The sequence below is a fragment of the Lacerta agilis genome, chromosome 6 (genome assembly GCF_009819535.1).
Source record: "Lacerta agilis isolate rLacAgi1 chromosome 6, rLacAgi1.pri, whole genome shotgun sequence".
Taxonomy (NCBI): Eukaryota; Metazoa; Chordata; class Lepidosauria; order Squamata; family Lacertidae; genus Lacerta; species Lacerta agilis.
In genome coordinates this window covers 75,009,747-75,028,478 of record NC_046317.1, presented here as the reverse complement: position 1 = coordinate 75,028,478, position 18,732 = coordinate 75,009,747, and the positions used below count along the sequence as shown (strand labels likewise).

Below are 18,732 nucleotides of genomic sequence, written 5' to 3'. Positions count from 1 at the left end.
GGTAGTTCCACTGCATATGTCATAAAGGAATCCCAAATCACATAAAAATTGTCTGGAGGTTCTAGTCCTTGCCGAAATCTCAAATTATGCATGATTTTCTCTATTTTAACTATATTCCAGAGTGAGTGGGACCAAGCGCATAGCTGTCAACTTTTCCCTTTTTTAAGGGAAATTCCCTCATTCCAAATAGGATTCCTCGCAAGAAAAGGAAAAAGTTGACAGCTATGCAAGCATCCAGTGTAATATTTTAGGCTGTTCCTCATTAAGCTGCAATTACTGTTCATGATGCCAAGATTTCTGTGCTACTGATAGTCATTTACTTAGTGGGTTTAAAAAAAGAGTGGTATTAAGAAGTGAATGACATTTATTTTCTGCAGAGCGGTGTAGTAGGAACTTGCTTTTCCTATAGGGAACGGTGAACGTGATCTGTCAGAGTGTCAGTTACTAAATAATATGTTTAGCGCTTGATAAACTTTCCCTTTGATGGGTACTTAAATTAACACTTTTCATACTAGCTAATCAATGACAGAAATTTCACACAAATGTGTTAATCTCTGACAGCCATTTCAGAGAAATATGGTCTGGTTGAACCCAGGGGAAAAGACTCTTCCTTAGGAAACTGATTAAGGGCCTTTCCACGTTTACCATTGATAGAGGTATAATTTATGGAGGTTTTTTGGATTTTTTAAATTATTTTTTTGCTATACTGCCACATTATATTGTCTTTATTCAGCTGGTCCAAATACTGTACTAATACAGTGTTTTTTCTTTGAAAGATCTGGAATGGATTCTCAATATTTTTATTTGTGTGGTGTGGCATGCATATAAGCGTCATCCAGGTTTCTGTGTGGAAGGGGAAGTGGCTATTCAGTGTGATTTGGGAGGCATCCGTTTTATGCCACTTTCTCTGACCAGTATGAGAAAGATATGACAGGTAGAGATGATGATACTGAGTCAAAGTACAGGCACACACACACACACACACCCCTTACACATGTTCTATTCACATGCTACCACATATATGTGTTACTCTGGGAAATAATTAAATAAATAGAACCATACCAGGAAATGGCGGGAGAGAGCTAGAGAGTCATTGTGATTACTGAGGAGACTCTTCCTGGAGCCCAAAGAGGGTGTCAACACCTGGGGAAGAGCAGAGATTTGTTTAGGCTGCTCAGCCTCCCTGCCTAGCAGCTGACATGCAAAATAGCATAGCAGCAGCTGCTTTGCCACACACGCTCCAGCCTCCAGCTTGCCCCAGAACTTCAGCTGTTTTTGAAGAGAGAGTTGTGTGGAAAGTGAGAGGGGAGAGAGCTGGAGAAGAGGAAAAAATGGGTGTTCAGAGGCTTTTAAAAAGGTGTTCCCCCTTCATATGATTTCACTTATGTGCGCGGGGGCCCAGAATGTAACCCCTGCATAATTGGGGGGGGGGCTCCTGGCAGCAATTATTGGCTGTGGACAATATTTCATCACAATAACCAGGTTTGTCATTGTTCAACTGGGCACGTAGTTCCTCTTTCAATCCCCTATATTTCCACAAGATTAGAATTCTGGAATACTAGGCTCCCCCACTTTTTTTGCAACATGCGATGGAAAGGACAGATTTTTCATGAGGTTATTCTGGCCTCTCCATACTGCAGACCATCTTGGTAAGATCATCAGTGCACCTCACATCACCAAAAAGCATCAGTTGCTAATGAAGACACCTCTTAGATGTTTTCAATCTTTTGTAATTGAATACAGGTGTTAAGAACTGCTATGAGCTTATATTGGGCTGAACTTACTGAAGAAACTGCTTCCATTTCATTTTCTAAATAACCTGCACCCTATTCAGTTGAGTTCTTTTTTTAAAATGAACTATAAGGCTTACAAAATCAAAATCATGCTGTTTGCCTGTAATAGTTATTTTATATAGATGTAGGTTCTCGTACTCAAGAGTTTAATACTAATGGGCATTGATAAGAGTGTGTGCCTCAAGGCCTAGAAGAACCAGGTTCCTGGAGAATAAGGGCTCTCAGAAGCAAGGAACCTTGAAAGTTGGGCTAACTAGCTGGAGCTAGGTCTGGATGGGGTCTGGATGACTATAAACTACATCATGCTCCATTTGAAGACTGTTAGTTGTGGAACAATATTGGTTCTCAGCTGTGTACAACCCAGCTTCTGGTTTCTGGTTTTTTTCCTGGGTGTCGTCTACTAATACCTTGCTCTGCTGTGTTTGACCTTGGCTTTGTTTCATGATTATGCTATTGGACCATGCCCACTTTTGGGCTGCCTCACTGTGGACTGCTCGACCTTGACATATTCTTAAGACCTTGTGTATTTTAATTGCCTTGTTACCCAACTGCTACCTTGGACCTCCAGAGTTTGGCCAGCCCTTGTCCTGGGAATGCAACACCCCTGTTTTTTGGCTCGGGGGCCAAGCCAGGACCAGACCATTACATGTGGATGGGTACATAATCTTAACTGAATTGAAACTTGGAGGAGTGTCACACCAAGGCTGAATTGCAGGAGGTGCATTCATTGACTTGGTTACAGTACTTGAACAAGGTCTAAAATAATTTCATTTTTCCCATGCACCTTGGAATATGATATTTCCCTGTCTTATGATTCAGTAGGGATACACTCTCCACCATGGGAATCTTCTTAATAATTGCAGGAGGACCTGTGTGTGCGTGCATGCATGCATGGGTTGCCAATGACTGACTTATTTGTTTAACTGTTAGCCCTGTACACATTTAAGTATCTTTACATTTTGTCTGGCTATGCAACTCTTGTTTCAGACTGATACTTCAGAGATGTTTAAAACTACAGCCCTTGCTCTTTTTTAATGAAACTTTTTCACGACTCCAGAGTAAGGAAACACAAGAGGGTGCTATATTTCTATTAACTCAAGAGGAGAAGGCAGAAGCAGTTATTAACACCCTGCATTATTCCTCTCCTCCAAGTCACTCTTTTGTTCCTTTTTTTTTAAGTTAAGTAGGTGATACACTAGTTAACTTGGAGTATGGAGTATGCTAAGGTAGAAGAATACACAAGTAGAGCAACCATTTAACAGTTGTTTATGGCACAAGTATCTGGGTGATATTTGATTAAGTCATATATGGAATGGATTTAAAGGTCAGTCATGACTAACTTTAGTCCATTGATTTCAGTGGATCTACTCCGAGTATGATGTAGTTGGCTATAACAGGCTGTACTTGGAAATGATTTGAGACTACAGCTAGAATTTAATTTAAATTTAAGCAATACATAGAGTAAGTCCAAAAGGCCCTATTACAAAAAATATATATGTAAGAGTGACTTTGCAGGTTGGATGAACAGCATTTTTAATTTCTGCCATAAGTATACTTTATTGGAAGCAAATACGTGATTTACAGTTACAATCAAAATTATTCAGCCCCCACTGCAAATCAGGTTTATTATCAAATTTCATGACGCACACGCCGCGATGCCCCGCCCCCGGGGATGGCGGGCGGGAACTTGGGGAGCCTTTTTGGGCTGCAAAGAGTCCTGAAGCCGCTGCTGTAGCACCCCCTTTGTGCTACAGCAGCGGCTTCAGGACTCTTTGCAGCCCAAAAACGCTCCAAAAGCCCCCGCCCGGCACCCCGCGGGGGCAGGGCGTCGCCGCGCGCACGCCCCGCCCCCGCCCGGCGCCCCGCGGCATGACGTCACGATGCGCGCGTGGGGGCGACGCCCCGCCCCCAGGGGTGCCTCTTGGCTTCCCGCCCCGGGCAGCCAAGGGGCTAGGAACGCCCCTGCTCATCACAATGAATACTTAAAGTGATTTCCCCAAAATCAGCTGAAAATGCAACTTATACTGGCTTCTCCAGTCTCACTATTATTTCACCCCCTGAATAAAATCCTTCACAGCAGCACAAATACAGCAGGTGTTGTCTCAAGCACACTTGATGCAATACCGGTAATCAGGGGCTTCGTTAGTTGCACCAGGTATGCTTGAGCTGGAACACAGCAAACCCCTAGCCAGCTCATGTATTTCATGAGTGTCAAATTTGGCTGCATGTTAGAAATATGGCTAAGTCAAGAGAATGGTTCAAGAAGGTAAGAGAAGAGATAACAAAAAGATAGTGAAGGCACTGCATATTCCTAGAGACACCACTGGAAGCATAGTTGACAAGTTCAAAGTTAAAGGAACAGTGGTTACACTACCTCAGGCATAGGCACACTCGGCCCTCCAGATGTTTTGGGATTACAGTTCCCATCATCCCTGACCACTGGTCCTGTTAGCTAGGGATCATGGGACTTGTAGTCTCAAAACATCTGGAGGGCCAAGTTTGCCTATGCCTGCACTACCTGGACGTATTCAGGGCTGAGATGTTTGACAAACTTCACAAGATAGATAATAGCCAAAGGATGCAATCCTAACCTATCCCCGCGACGGGGTGAGCTCCCGTTACTCGGTCCCTGCTCCTGCCAACCTAGCAGTTCGAAAGCACGCAGTGCAAGTAGATAGGTACCGCTCCGGTGGGAAGGTAAACGGTGTTTCTGTGCACTGCTCTGGTTTGCCAGAAGCGGCTTAGTCATGCTGGCCACATGACCCGGAAGCTGTACGCCGGCTGCCTCAGCCAGTAAAGCGAGAAGAGCGCCGCAACCCCAGAGTCGTCCATGACTGGACCTAATGGTCAGGGGTCCCTTTACCTTTTTACTTATGAGTAGACATGGCTAGGTTTGCAGCCTAATCTACAACATTGGGTACACATAACTACGGCCAACACAAACTTAGGGAATGGGAATTTGGGATAAAAGAGAAGAAGACACTTGAGCTGAATGAAGTACTGTTGCTAGGCATCTTTCTTGTGTAGGGGTTCTTTTGCTCAGACAAATATTCTAGTAAGCCATCCAGCCTGTATATGCAGGTAACATAGTGTTGCAGGGTGACAGCAGGGGGCCTAGGAAGGTTTTCACTTGGAAGAAATTATTACCGTACTTCTTATAGCAGACAACTAGAAGCATACGTTAACCAATGCCACACATTTGAAGTTGAAGCAGATGGATTTTTCCTTTCTTTGAAGCTTAAGTGGCTAATTTGGTCTGACAATACTTAGCTTAGTGTTTTTTGTTATTTTCATACATATAAAGAAAAACTGTGGTCATACTCATTTTCATTGTTGGGTAGTAATCACCATCAGAGTTTTCCATCATCACATCTGCATCCCCCCAGCTGTTTCTAGAGAACTAATCTCGTGAACAAGCAATTGCCTTTTTGCATTTCACATCAGGACAGCTAATAACATTATACAAATTATGTAACTGAGGGCATCCCACAGCCTCAAGAAGTATATATGTTCACAAAGAACAAAACCAGGAACATGAGTCAATCTGAAATGGATATTTTTTATTAAAACAAGAGAAAAATAGCAAGCAGTTTGTTATGTGGGTCAATTGGTTCTAAATTTCTTCCTTCTGGTAGAGTTAACTGTCATTTTGGGTTATGGCAGTGGTAAGCAGGAGCTTCTTGCCAGCAGCACTTGTCATGTACTTGCAGACTTCATTAGCAACACCCATTAGTTAACACTTGCCTGGTGCAAGCATGTGTGCCTAGAACTGCACTATACAGAATGTCTGCAAACCAGTGTCTTGGAATGCTGATTAGGGTGAATGCTTCTGCCCCACAATTTCTCACCCAAATTGGTCCGTCCCCCCCCCCCCCGGTAGTTGGATTTATTTCTGATCTTGATGCCAATCAGGAGTAATGTGGCTGGAAAGAATGGGTTGTGAGGGGAATGCAGTGAGAGGCAGAAAGGTTTGACACTCCTTACTTGACTTACAATTACTTCTCTATATTGCCACTTTACTCTTACCATAACCTGTGCTCTAAGACATAGGTCATAAATGTTATGTTTGACTGTGGCACCCATATAATTGGTCATGAGCAGTGTAGTAGCATTATACCTATTGTCTCCAGTGTTGCCTGCTCATCCTATAAAAAATACTAAATATCAAAACCCTTATGAAGCTTACACAATTGCATGCAGTAGTCTGCCTTTATCTTCTTAACCCCACCTCTTTTTGCTCCAAAGTCTTTGGAAATTAAGTCATGTCAGTAGCCTTTTGAGTCCCAATAAGAGAGTATGTGGTCTTTGGCCAAGTTAGGAGCAAACATTCCTTCTGACCTTGAATGCATTTGATAGTAACAGACTTCACCATGGCTAAATAATATCTTATTGTTTCCTTTAAAAGTATTTTCTTCTTTGTCTGAAATTAACACCACATTAAGGTGGAATAATATATGAAAAATTGCATTACATGAAAAACCTCCCTTGTACACTCACTTTTTGAAAGAAAAAAATCAAGGGTAACATCTTTTGGTGGGATTTTATTGAATATATATAAAGGGAAATTTACATTGGCCTTTTCCACAAGTCTCTCAAGAAATATGGGATGAGTAACATCTAATTGGTTGAAAATATTTCATAATGTAATGTGGAGCCTTTTATTTTTCTTACTCCTTGTGCCTCTGATAGTTTCAGTTATAGATTTATGTTTCTGTATATCTTGTAAGTCATGTGTGCCACACCTCATGTTCTCCCATTTCTTATTATGGTACCCTCCACTTACCTGTCTGTATCTTATCACAAACATCCAGATAACCTGCTTTATTATTTTTTCTTGTGAATGTAACATCTCATGCCAGCCTAGGTTTGGTTTAGCTTTTGTGTTTGTCTCATGAAGTTCTATTTTGTTACTTTAGTAATATGGATAACACTTAATAAAACTAGAAAGATGTTGATGAGTAAAGCTGTTGTATTTGAGCTCTGCAGTGTGTTCTAGTTCTAGAGTGTTTATATTTTGAATAGTTTTAAAGTCAGTTGGCTCAGTAGTGTTAATTGCAACATGCAGGCATGTAGCATATCTGTATTATCTGTTTTACTTTCATGCGGGCTTAAAAGCCAAATAGAATCATAGAATTGTAGTGTTGGAAGGGACCACAAGGGTCATCTAGTCCAACTCCTGCAATGCAATAATCTTTTTCCCAACGTAGGGTTTGATCCCATGACCCTGAGATTAAGAGTCTCATGATCTACCAACTGAGCTATGCCAGCTGCATATTTTAATTGGCGCTGGGAAAGTACCGGTAGTTGTTTTGGCTCAGCATTTAGCTGATAAGGAATGCTTAGCTGCCTCATTGTGCCTGAAGTATGGTGATAGACCATGAGGATTCTCTGGGAACTTTTGTTGTTTTTAATTTATTTTTGCTTTTAACTTTTTAGTTTTTTAAAATGATTTTACTGTGTAGTTTTATTTTTTATATAAACTGCTGGAATATATTTTTGATACAGTGGTATATAAATATTTTTTATAAATGATAATTCAAAAAAAACAAAATGCTGATGGTCCAGAAAAGCTGAAAGGTGATGATCAGTAAGGAAATTATTTCCAAATGTAACTAAGCATCTGCTGCATGCTTGTCCTCCAGAACAATATGAATTTCTAAAATAGTATATTATTGCACATCATGCACCATATGAAAAAAGGAACTGTATCCTAAGGGAGAGCTTCTCAAATACATCCATACATTAAATTGTTTAATTTCTGTATCTGTGAATGACATAGAAACCCCTCAAAATGTTGCCTGACTGTTAGAGGAGTGTGAGAAAAATGGTGGGCAGGGTGTGGAACGGTGTTATTCATTTTAAAATGTTTTTCTATTGCCTTTCATTTAAAAACCACAAAAAGATGTACAATACAAGGTAAAAACTAGAATATTTGCATCTATACAATAATCTTTAAAAAAGGGAAAACAAGAAAAACAGTAATAAAAAGCAAACAGATTAAGAAGAGATTGGTTTTAACTGCCAGCAAAGAATAAATTAGATTTCAGCAGGTGCATAAATATAATCAGTGTGAGTGCCTGCCATAACTCAGAGGGGAGATGATTCCGTTAAGAGGCCGCCTTAGTAGAAAAGCCCCACGTCGTTGCTACAAGATGTATCCCTGCTGATGACTGTGCAACCATACTGTCCATACTGCTTCACTACTTTCATTAGCTGTGTGGGATTACTACACCAATAGATAGATTCCCATAAAGAACAGTAGCAAGAATTTCTATACATACTGGTGTGGAATAGATGCTTGGTTGGGAAGCCCCAGTTTTTTAGAAAGACAGTTCAGGGGTTCTCCAACTTCCTACCACAAGGGCTTGCTGGAGACTGCTGAAAATTACTAGGAGTCACAAAATGGTGAAGGGGCAGAGCCAATCACAAAATGGTGGTAGATGGAGGCAGAGTTTGGCATAATTAGTTGCCAGTTACTGACATATTCTACTAATATATAGTTCATTGAGAATTGCTAAATTTATTGTCAAAGTGTTTTGCTTGTGGCAAGAAGTTCCATAGCTTAGCTTTCCTCAACCGAAGTACAAAATTTCCTCTGGAGGTATTGTGAGTCAGCACCTACATTTTAGGCAAAATATTCTAATCCAGAGGTTCCAAATGCAGAAGCCTTTTTTTTTAAAAAAAATTTTTCTCTTTCCAGCACCACATAGCTCTGAAAGGGTCCCCCCCATCTCCTGTAATTTCTTCTCACATTCATCTTTCTCAGTCAACTTGTGTCTTATTCCTATTCCCCTGCCCCCCACCCAGCCCCTGCTTTTTTCTTTTATCCTTTCTCACTGGGCCTTTTTATATTCACTTAAAACAGATTCCCTCTCTTTTCCCATTCCTTTCTTTTCCCTGTTTATTATTAATAATATATTATTTCATTTTTAAATTTGCTTCAATACCACCTCTTGCCCTTTCCTCTCAGACCTTACTTCCCTTCCCCTCTTTTCCAGGCCACCTTTACTCAGCATGCAAGAAGATGCTGTTGCTGGCATTGGTCATCTGAAAGTCTTGGCCCAAGGCCCACTCTTTGAAAAACACTGGACTAAATTGCTTGAGAAACACTGAAGGAGAGATAACAGGATGCATCCTGATCACCATCATATCACCTAACAGCACCCTTGCAGCTATAGGCTAGAAAAGCTATTATTACCCCTCAAGGTGATTTGCATAGCTGAAGGCCAGTTGGCATTGTTATTCCATTTACCCATTATTACCTCCCCCCCCCCCCCCAGTTCACTAGCCTGGATTGTTTGCCAACATCCTCCATATACCCTTTGCTTGCTTGTTAATTCATATGTTTAGAAAACTTGAACCAGAAGGTAAGCTTTCAATACTAGATAAGACTGGTGTTTTGTATCTCATGTTTTATTTCTAATTTCTGTTATGCAAAAAACTTGTTTTATATAGTACCTGAGCACCTTCTCTTTGGGGATTTTTTTTTTTTACTACTAGCATGATGCTAAGAAAAATTATTCTGAACTACTTTACTAATGTAGATCTTTGAAATGTGCATAGGTCAATAATACCACCAGTGAAGGCATACATATTTTCCAGTTGCTTTTGAAATACAGTCTTCTGTCTATTAACCTTGTGGACATATTCTTCTGTCCCTCCATTTCAGAAACATGCTGCCCTAGTCTCCTATCTGGTACAGTGAACCATCTGCAACACCTCTCTGACTCCTTTGTAGTATGCATTTTTGAGCAACCTACTTCTGTATGCATCTATTTTTCCTTTTCATATAGCTCATGTTGCCTGTTTTCTTCTACACAGCTTTTTCCTTTCTGCCTGAACATGTCTCAGCAATTACTGTTTTCATGTCTTGTGAACAGAAAAGCATCTTCTTTTGTCTGTGTCAGGCAGTAGCCGCTCTTTAGGGAGAGCTCTTATTTGTAGTGTTGTGGGCCATAAGTACCATGTGTGGCATTTTCTGGGAGCTACTCTCCCTCCCTTCTGCCTTATGGGTAATATGTGCACTCTGAGGCAATCTGTAAAGAGAAGAACTGAGGGAAAGTGCCATGTTTCTAGAGTTTTCTACTGGCTTTTGGTTGATTAAAAAAAACCTAATTCTTCTTCCACATCCTTCTGTTTCTTTCTAGGCTTTGTTTTCATGGTTTTCAACCCCCACTTCATCTTTTACCACTTGGGTTCTTCAGACTGCTACTGATTAACATCTCTGACTTTAGCCCTCTATTTCCGTCTTCCTGCCTGTCCTTTCCATTTCATTGTTGTTTTTCTACAGCCCACACTCCCAAATAGCCACACCCCAGGAAAAGCAATTGGCTAATCCTGCAGTAGGCCATGCATTTTAATGGCCTTTTATTACAGGATAAGACATTTCATTCACTGATTGCAGCAGGGTTTTTTTTCAGTTGCCTTAGCTTGAAGCATGAAAAGCTTCCTTGCTTTCAACAACATATATTGTTCCAATAAAATGGTACTTTTGCCTCTCATTCTTTTGGGGACTTAGTATGCAAGATCATTCCAAATGGGGGAAGATCAAGCTCCAATATTTCTTCCAGTTTCCTAATTTAAAATACTTAAAGGATATGTTTACCATAGTGAGATAAATCTGCTGTTTGCCTCTGAGTTCAAAACAACATGAACTACCTGAGAGGGCTCCCCAATTAGTCTTTGTTTTTACTGGCACTTAAAAGCCCTTCACTTTAGCTCAGTAAAGCATTTTGTTGTTTTAGAAGAGCAGAACTTGAGGCCTCATCTAGCTATTGCTGCTATTAAATTACTAGCTGATATGTGACCAAATCCTCCCTCCAGGGACTGAATGTGTCACTTTGGCTTTGTGCCCAGCCACCATCAGCGCCATTGCACTCCCAGAGCCAGGACGTCTTTCCCACAGAGAATCAAACTGTATACCAGTTGTATTTGTTTGGGAATGTTGTTCTTGATATGAATAACACTGAAGCAGAGCTGCCAGTGAAATAAAGCCACATGGGCAGCCTCCATAGTGGACTCTCTCTCTCTCTCTCTCTCTCTCTCTCTCTCTCTCTCTCTCTCTCTCTCTTGGCTTCCGAATCATTAAGACTTTAAAGCACCAAGAGTGAATAAGAGCTACATGTGAGCTTTGCAAAATGCTCCTCTGTATTAGACAGGGCAAGGCAAAAGAAGCTTTGTCTACAGCACTGACACTGCTGCTAGCAGCCATTTTGGTGTTAATATGGGTGTGCAGTCTGCTGGGGGCAATTGTCCTTGGAATGTGTGTCCAGTCAAGTACAAATTAAATATCTGTTTAAAGTTCACAAAATGAAATCATGGTGCAAAAAATAGCCACATTCCTATAATAATCTTTCCCCCTCAGGATGTAATAATTCAAGTAAATATTAGTTGCTAATTTCTCATTGTTAGAAAAGTACCATTGCAGTTTTACAAGTGGTGATTACATAAAAATGCTAAGCCAAAGCTATGTTTAAGTAAGCCACACTGTGCATGTAGCTTGTGCACATCTGTTTCACCCCTTTCTTTGTGCAAGTGGGTAAACAAACCTCCAAGGGCTTAGTGTGACGTCTGAACCCAAATGTACTTTGCTTCACCAGAACAAACCCTGATCCCCAGCTAGTCTTAAACCATGATTTGCTGTTAGCAATTGTGTGTGTGTTTTAGGGCAAAACCTACCCTAGGTACAGGTTTATTTATACATGATGCTAAACAAACCCCCGTCATGGTTTGTTGACTTCCTAGTGGTGCAGCAATAAAACTGCTAGCACATTTGCAAAACTAAACAGGGTCTGGTATGGTTTTAAATTGATTGAGGGATTGTGTGTGGAGATTCCTGGAACCTTAAGTATTCCTTCCAACTCTATAATTCTATGATTCATACAAAGAGAGGAACAAAGCACTCAGAATGCATAGCTCATGCACCAAGCAGCTTACAATACTATTGTTTATGGCAGAGATGGAAAACCTGTTGCCTTCAGGCATTGTTGGAATACAACTCACACAATCATTCCTGACCACTGGCTTTGCTGGCTGAAGCTGATGGGACTTGTAAGCCAATAGCAACTGGAAGGCCACAGGTTCCCCACATGCCTAGTATATGGCTTAGTATTCCATGTTAGCATCAGACTTCAAAGACATTTGCCTATTGATTCGCGTGCGCACCCCATTCTTGAAATGTCATATATTGACACAACTGCACACTAAAGCTGTAGCTAAGAATTTCTAAGAAATGTATTGTACTACATGAGCAGCATTGTCTTGTACTGCAGAACTAAAGGAATATTCTTTCCTTTCTCTATCTGCAATGATTTGATCCCTTTGGTTTGCATGTTTTGCTGTTTGGACTCTCCCCGCCCCCCATTGACCACCAGGAAGCACCCTTTATAATTGCCCATTACAGAAAGGTTATCTCAGGTCTATGTTCACAGTCTCTCCCATTACATGGATAGAATGTTGCTGTGCTTTCAGTCTCTCCCTATCTAAGAGCAAGTGTATTTATTTGTTTATTATTTACATTTATATTCCTCCTTTCTTCTAACATGGAACACAAGGAAGCATACACATGGAAGGCCTCACAGGCAGGCATTGATCAGACCCAGTCCTGCTTAACTTTAGCAAGTTGGTGCCCTCCTATGCCTTCAGACCATAACCATACCTTCAAACTCTCCAGTATAACAGCCATTTGAAAATGCGACAGCTGTATGTGTTATATGTTGATTGTGGGAAAGGGCTGGTTGTGCTTTTTTGTCCTTTTTAGTGTCCTTTTCACTGTCCCAACACTCCTACCAGTTGACCATGTTGGGAAGAGGAGGTGACGTAGAGCTAGAGGGGTTTTGGCCTGATCCAGCAGGCTCTTCTTATGTTCTTTATTCTTGTCTTAAAGTGTTTTTCTTAAGGTAGTTTTCTAAAACACGACCACATTTCTAACTATCTGATATAAACTCCTATTGGATTATCATTTGATCTATAAAACCACTGGATACAAAGAATTACTAGAATGATAATAATGAATTCAGATTAAGTGTGTGGTATGTTATTGTTCAGTAGTTTTGAATACTGAATAATATCCCATAGATTAGCAGTACTATCTGGTGATTCCTTCTTTCTCCTGTAGGGAATGAATTTGATCCTGTGTGGGTTGTCACCGCCAATTCCTTTGCGTTTAGAATAGAAACATAGGTTTCTGTACTTTTATCAGGAGTTGTCAACAAGGTGCCCTCCAGATGTTGCTAGACTACAACTCCCATATCGCTAATCATGGTTTATATTAGCTTGGATTAATGAAAGTTGGGGTCCAGGAACCTCTGAAGGGCACCACATTGGGTATCCTAAAATTATAAAAACTTGTCTCTGAGACTCCTAGATATAAACATGCATAGAATCATAAAATTGAAGAGTTGGAAGGGATCCAAGGGTCATCTAGTCCAAACCCATGCAATGTAGGAATATCAGCCAAAGCATCCAAGATAGATGGCCACCCAACCTCTGCTTAAAAACATCTAAAGAGGGAGAGTCTACAATCTCCCAAGGGAGTCCGTTCCACTGTCAAACAGATCTTACTGTCAGAAAGTTCTTACTGATATTTAGTTGAAATCTTCCTCCTTGTAACTTGAAGCCATTGGTTCGAGTCCTACCCTCGAGAGCAGGAGAAAACAAGCTTGCTCCATCTTCCATGTGACAGCCCCTAAGATACATGGCTTTCATATCTCCTGTCTCCTCTTTTCCAGGCTAAAAATACCCAGCTCTGTCAACCGTTCCTCATAAGACTTGGTTCCCAGACCCTATTAGATTGGTTGCCCTCCCCTACACACGTTTCAGCTTATCGACATCCTCCTTAAATTGTGGAGCCCAGAACAGGTCACAGTATTCCAGGAGTATTAGAAAACCTAGTAGAGTTGCTATTTCCAGCTCCCTCTTGCTGCTAAAATGGGGTTAAAAATTCCACCCCCACTGGTGTACAGTAAGCCCACAATTTACAGTGGTACCTCGGGTTACAAACGCTTCGGGTTACAAACACATTGGGATTTTGCTTGGGGTAGCAAAATTACTCAGAAATTGCCTATCTTAGTTTCCACTGAAGATGGTTAAGTGACATATATATTTCCCCTTTATTATATTGTTCAGTTCCTGCTGCATTTTGAAAATGGACAAAAACTGTGAAGGTACATTCTGAGTTTTGCTGCTCACCATCCTGAAAAACAGTGATTAGGTTTTGAAAGGCAAAAAGCCGCTGCCTCGCAGAAACTAGAATTTTGTATATCAAATCAGCATTAAACATAATTCACTGGTATAGCCTGAAAAACAGCCTTGGTGAAGGACATACATCTTCTTAGTGGCATAAGCACTGAGTTTTCCTGTGAAGTGTAAAGATGATGGTTATCTTAGAAAAGCGTGGCCACAGCATGAGGCAAGAGAGCCTAGGATTATTTCTTTGCCTTGGATTATGCATATGTGATTTAGTGAAATCCACAATCAAAAGGTGTGTGTGTGTGTGTGTGTGTCCCTCCCTCGGTCCTAACTTTGATTACATTACTGAGTGTTGAGATCAGGGCAGTTAAGAAATAGATTTAATTTGGTTGCAAGCCTTTCTATTTTGAGGCCACAGAATGCTGTTGCTTGCTTGTGTACCTACCCACCTTTGCTTATCAGTTCCCTGCACCAATGGCGTTTCTATATATTATTTGAGGTTTATACTCAGAACTCTTTGTTCTCTTTACTAATTGCTTTCAGCAAACCTGCACTTCCTTATTTTGGTCTGTTCATATACAAGGTTGCTAATATGCCTTTCTCTTTTTGTATACACATTTCTTTGCATGGTAATTTCTGATTGTGGCTGGGGCCTTTTGTTTTCTTAACTGTTTTAGCTGCGAATACAGAAAAAGGTCAGCATAAACGTAAGCATTTACTGGAGAACCTGTGTGAAAACCTGTTCTTTGAAATGTTTCATCTACAACTATTTCCTTTCCCCCAGCGTAACAACATCTTTTAAGGCCTATGGTAGCAAAACTGAAATATTGGCTGTTTTGGAAAAGAATGAAGCCTAGGGTGTGTCTTTTTCTTTAATAGAAGTGCTTAAGAACTGGCCCCAAATCAGGCTGTCCATTTTTGGCTACAGTTTCCTGTGCATACTTACCTGTACCATTGATAAACAACAGTGGTTACTTATGAGTAGTTACATTCAGGATTGCACTGTAAATAAATTATATTTTAAAACAACCTTTTAAAATTGCTTCCCATTTTTAGAGACCTAGTTTAAATGAGGGCTGTACACGAAATGTTTCTAAATACAGACTGCACTCCCATTGTTCCTCCCTGCTCTGAAAGCAGCTCTGGTATTTTTCCACACACTGAAACTCAACTCTTCACAAGGCCTGCATCTTAAAAAGAGCCGAATGTTATAGGGTTAATGGACAGGAAGCTGCAGCTGCAGCAGACTAATAGGCAAGCGAGATTTTTGTTTAACTGACAACTTTAGAAGGCCTTAGGGATGAGGGAAGGGCAGTTTGTGAAAACAGCATGCAGCATACTACTGAAAAACCGTAGCTATTTTCTGCATCCTTTATATTTAATTAGGAAAGGGACATTGTAAGTGATTAGGAAATCAGAATTCTGGTTAATAATCCAACTTTTTGATAGGCACTGCAACTTATGTTGGGGTAAAAATCCAGAATGTGGGTTCTTACAGCTCACGGCAATCTTGTGTGTGTGTGTGTGTGTGTGTAGGAGAGAGAGAATCATATTTGCTTTTTGAGCTGTGTAGATGTTATATAACAGCTGAACTACAGCACTAACCTTGATCCTTTATTATATGTTTATGAACCTGACTGTATCTGTGCCTGTTATGCTTCAAAACATTTTCCTTCCTTTATGTAGTGTCTTTTCACAGTGTTACAGTATTCAGAATCGCTGTTTCTCTGTAGCAAAAACAGCTTTTGTGACCTGGGGAAACCTCCATGTTTAGAAAACCTCAAGCAGAAGCAACAGATGTGGTTTGAGAAATTCTTTATTTAGACTAGCACTTAGTGTTCACTTTATTCTTCTTGAAAATCTGCTTTCTGCAAGGAGTTTGTATGAGTGTGGCTCTCTTTTTAAGTTTCTTTTGCTGAAACAGGCCTAGTTTAGCCTGTCTTCTCTGTGCACAGGATGGCTCCTGCTTGCCAGAGCTGCACAAAGATAATAGCTCAGGAAGTGTTTCAGCCAATCCCCTGAAGCTTTACATTCAGATTTTCCAAAGTAGCCAATCCAGGATTAGCTTTTATTAGGAAGACAGATCATCAAGCTGAAGTGCCAAGCCCTTTCTGTCTGAGTACTGAGAGCCTGTCCTCCATGTTTTATAAGTATTGACATAACACTGTGTTAACAATGCATCCACAGAGGTAAGCTTTACTTTTTTACATTTTTTTGCTCTAAAACCTATGAGTTGTGGTTTAACAGTGTGATTCTCTGTGATTTGTCGCGCAAAACTCACCCCACAGCACTTTATTAAGTTGAAAATGTTTAAATTTGCTTTCTTGGGTCACATGGTTTAGTAGCCATTAGCCATAGCTTTATTTTACAGACTGGCAAAACGTTTGCATACATACTTCTTCACAAGGGGATGGTGGTTTTTAGAGTTTGTCAAGATACTGTTCTTCCAAAGCAGCTTTCTGTGTCTGAGCAGTTTGCCTGCACTATTGTCTGTTGTGTCACATGCCTGCTGAAGAGAAAATGGAAGCTAGGGAGCAGATGCATTTAACTGCCCTACAGGGAGACAAGCAGGGATAATGGCAGACAGCAGAACAGGCAAGTTTACCTTTTCAAACAGTGAAAAGAAGAGCTAAGCTAAATTATCCCTGATAAAATATGGGATTTTTAGCAGCCTAGACTGCAGTAAATAGTGCTAATGGTAGATTGTAGATACTGGGCCTAACTGGTGGATTGCTATTGCATCATGTTTTTTGTGCAGTTTTGCCTTAACTTAAAATGGATATTTAACTCTCTCTTTTTTAACAGGATCCTTAGATGCAGTGTGTGCATTTTTCTGGATGAGAATATATAGCTTACAAGCTGTCTCTTTAAAAATGACTTTCTTATTGTAGGTTTCAGAAATAGTTAAGGTCTAGGTCTGAATCCACCAAGCATAGCTATGCATCTCTTCCAGTGTCTTACCTATTTAAAGACAATTCAGTTTTTAACTATTATCTACCTTTTATTTAGTACAGATAAAACGATTTGACTTTTTAACTGTGCTTTTCTCTTCTGTAAAAAAATCAGGCACAGTTCTCAGAGGTGGAGTGATATAAAATCATGTGTGGTTCATGAGAGCATTACATGTTCATTTTTTTTCTCCTTTTCGGGCTTTTCTGGTTTTTGGCATGATGCTACGTAATTATTTCAAAAATTTCCTTTTGGTCAAATCCCAATTCTGCCAGCTTCTTGTATCCTATTTACTGGGAAAAATGAGATGGTTGCTTGAACACTTGGTAAGTAAACTTGTATACTATTCTTTGATGATTTTAAATAGTTCTCAATCTTTTGCATTTAACAGGGCAAAATTAATCCAGCCAGTGAATTTTTGTGGATAGCTAGTTCAGTAAAAATAAATATTGTTGTATTCTCAAAATTCTGTTCATTCAAACAGAGTGCTTTTCACTATGTTCTGCCACACATGAAATGTATACTTCCTGTTTTCCTCTGAAAACAAAATTCTTACTCTTTGTTCCTAGACCCCCTTAATTAATGCATTTGCAGGTTAAAGCTCAATTCAGACTTTCCTCAGGCTTTTGAAGTGTGATGAATGTGCTAGTTCTCAGCAAAGTAATTTACTACATTGTTATAAGGCTATCCTTCAGTAACTCTATGCTTTTGTTATCCTATGATATATCATCCAGCATGAAATTTGGTTTTAGAACCACTTTTGAGTATCTTGTGCTTTTAAAATAATCTGGAACTGAGACATTTTGTATGCATGTCTCAACAAGCAGCTTTTCATTTAACATTTTCTCACAGCATTACACTCTGCTGTGTGTTCAGTTTGTGTATAGTTTTGTAGCAGTGCAATTCACAATATTATACAAATGTATCTTCTGAAAGAATGCCTTGTCACCATTTGTGCAGGGGCTTCATGATGATTATAAACTGCTATCTAGTATCTCTTTTACTATGTTTTTGTCCTTAAGCTCTATCGCTTGTTGCAAAGCTCCAAAGTATGTACCATTAAGAATACCTAATTCAGATTATTCTCTTCCCCTCCCCCCATTTCTAAAGAAGCTGACATTTATTATCAGGCTTTTATGCTATTTTAGAACTTTATTACGAATATACCTTAAATGTTTAGTTCAATGGTTGTCAAAACTGTGCTCAGATGTATTTTTCTTGCAGCACTTTATTACATGTTAGCAGCTGGGTGTGGAATCTTAACATTACACAATATGATCTTATGAAGAAGCTGGAGAAAATGAGCTTGAATTAAAATGGCTCCCCTAGGTTTTGTTGAAGAAGGATGTGTCTCAAATCTGCACCTTCAGAGGTATTGTTGACAGGGGGAGGCATATTTGCATGGGCTACCCTTATGCACATAATGAAACACAGCATCACAAGTCCCCTGAAGTTCACCCTTTTAAATGTTCAAATGCTAATTCTTTCATAGTTCACAAAATATAAATGTCTGCATTGCAGCAAGATGTCTGAGGCAAGGAGAGACAGCAGTGTTGTTTCCAGATCAGACCAATCATGCTACTCTTGTCGAGAGCCTGAGCCAATAGAAACAGAGGATAGGTTAAAGATTGGCAAATACTGTAGCAAGGCTAAGAGAGGCCTTCTGGAAATTTCTCCCATCTTTGTTCCATCAAAGTAAAGCAAATTCAGCCAAACTGAGGAATTCCAATTAAAAAAGAAAATGTTTTTGCAGAGTATAACAGTCACTTTTATGGATGTCATATCCTTAGAAGCACGGTGT

General features: G+C 40.0%; 1 protein-coding gene across 7 annotated transcripts in view; it reads left to right on the top strand.

Moving 5' to 3' along the window:
* The window catches only part of ZMYND8 (zinc finger MYND-type containing 8), a 77,910-nt gene that overhangs the window by 1,696 nt on the left and 57,482 nt on the right, over positions 1-18,732 (top strand). For 3 of the 7 annotated variants that reach the window (XM_033153487.1, XM_033153492.1, XM_033153493.1), the window contains exon 1: positions 18,156-18,303. The exons of 1 other annotated variant lie outside the window; for it this stretch is intronic. In XM_033153487.1, coding sequence (XP_033009378.1) covers positions 18,248-18,303 — 56 coding nt within the window. In that variant the 5' untranslated portion in view covers positions 18,156-18,247. Of the gene's footprint in view, positions 1-15,696; positions 16,172-16,194; positions 17,258-18,155; positions 18,304-18,732 lie in introns of those variants that run through there. 3 more of the 7 variants (XM_033153485.1, XM_033153490.1, XM_033153489.1) reach the window with 3 other exon arrangements.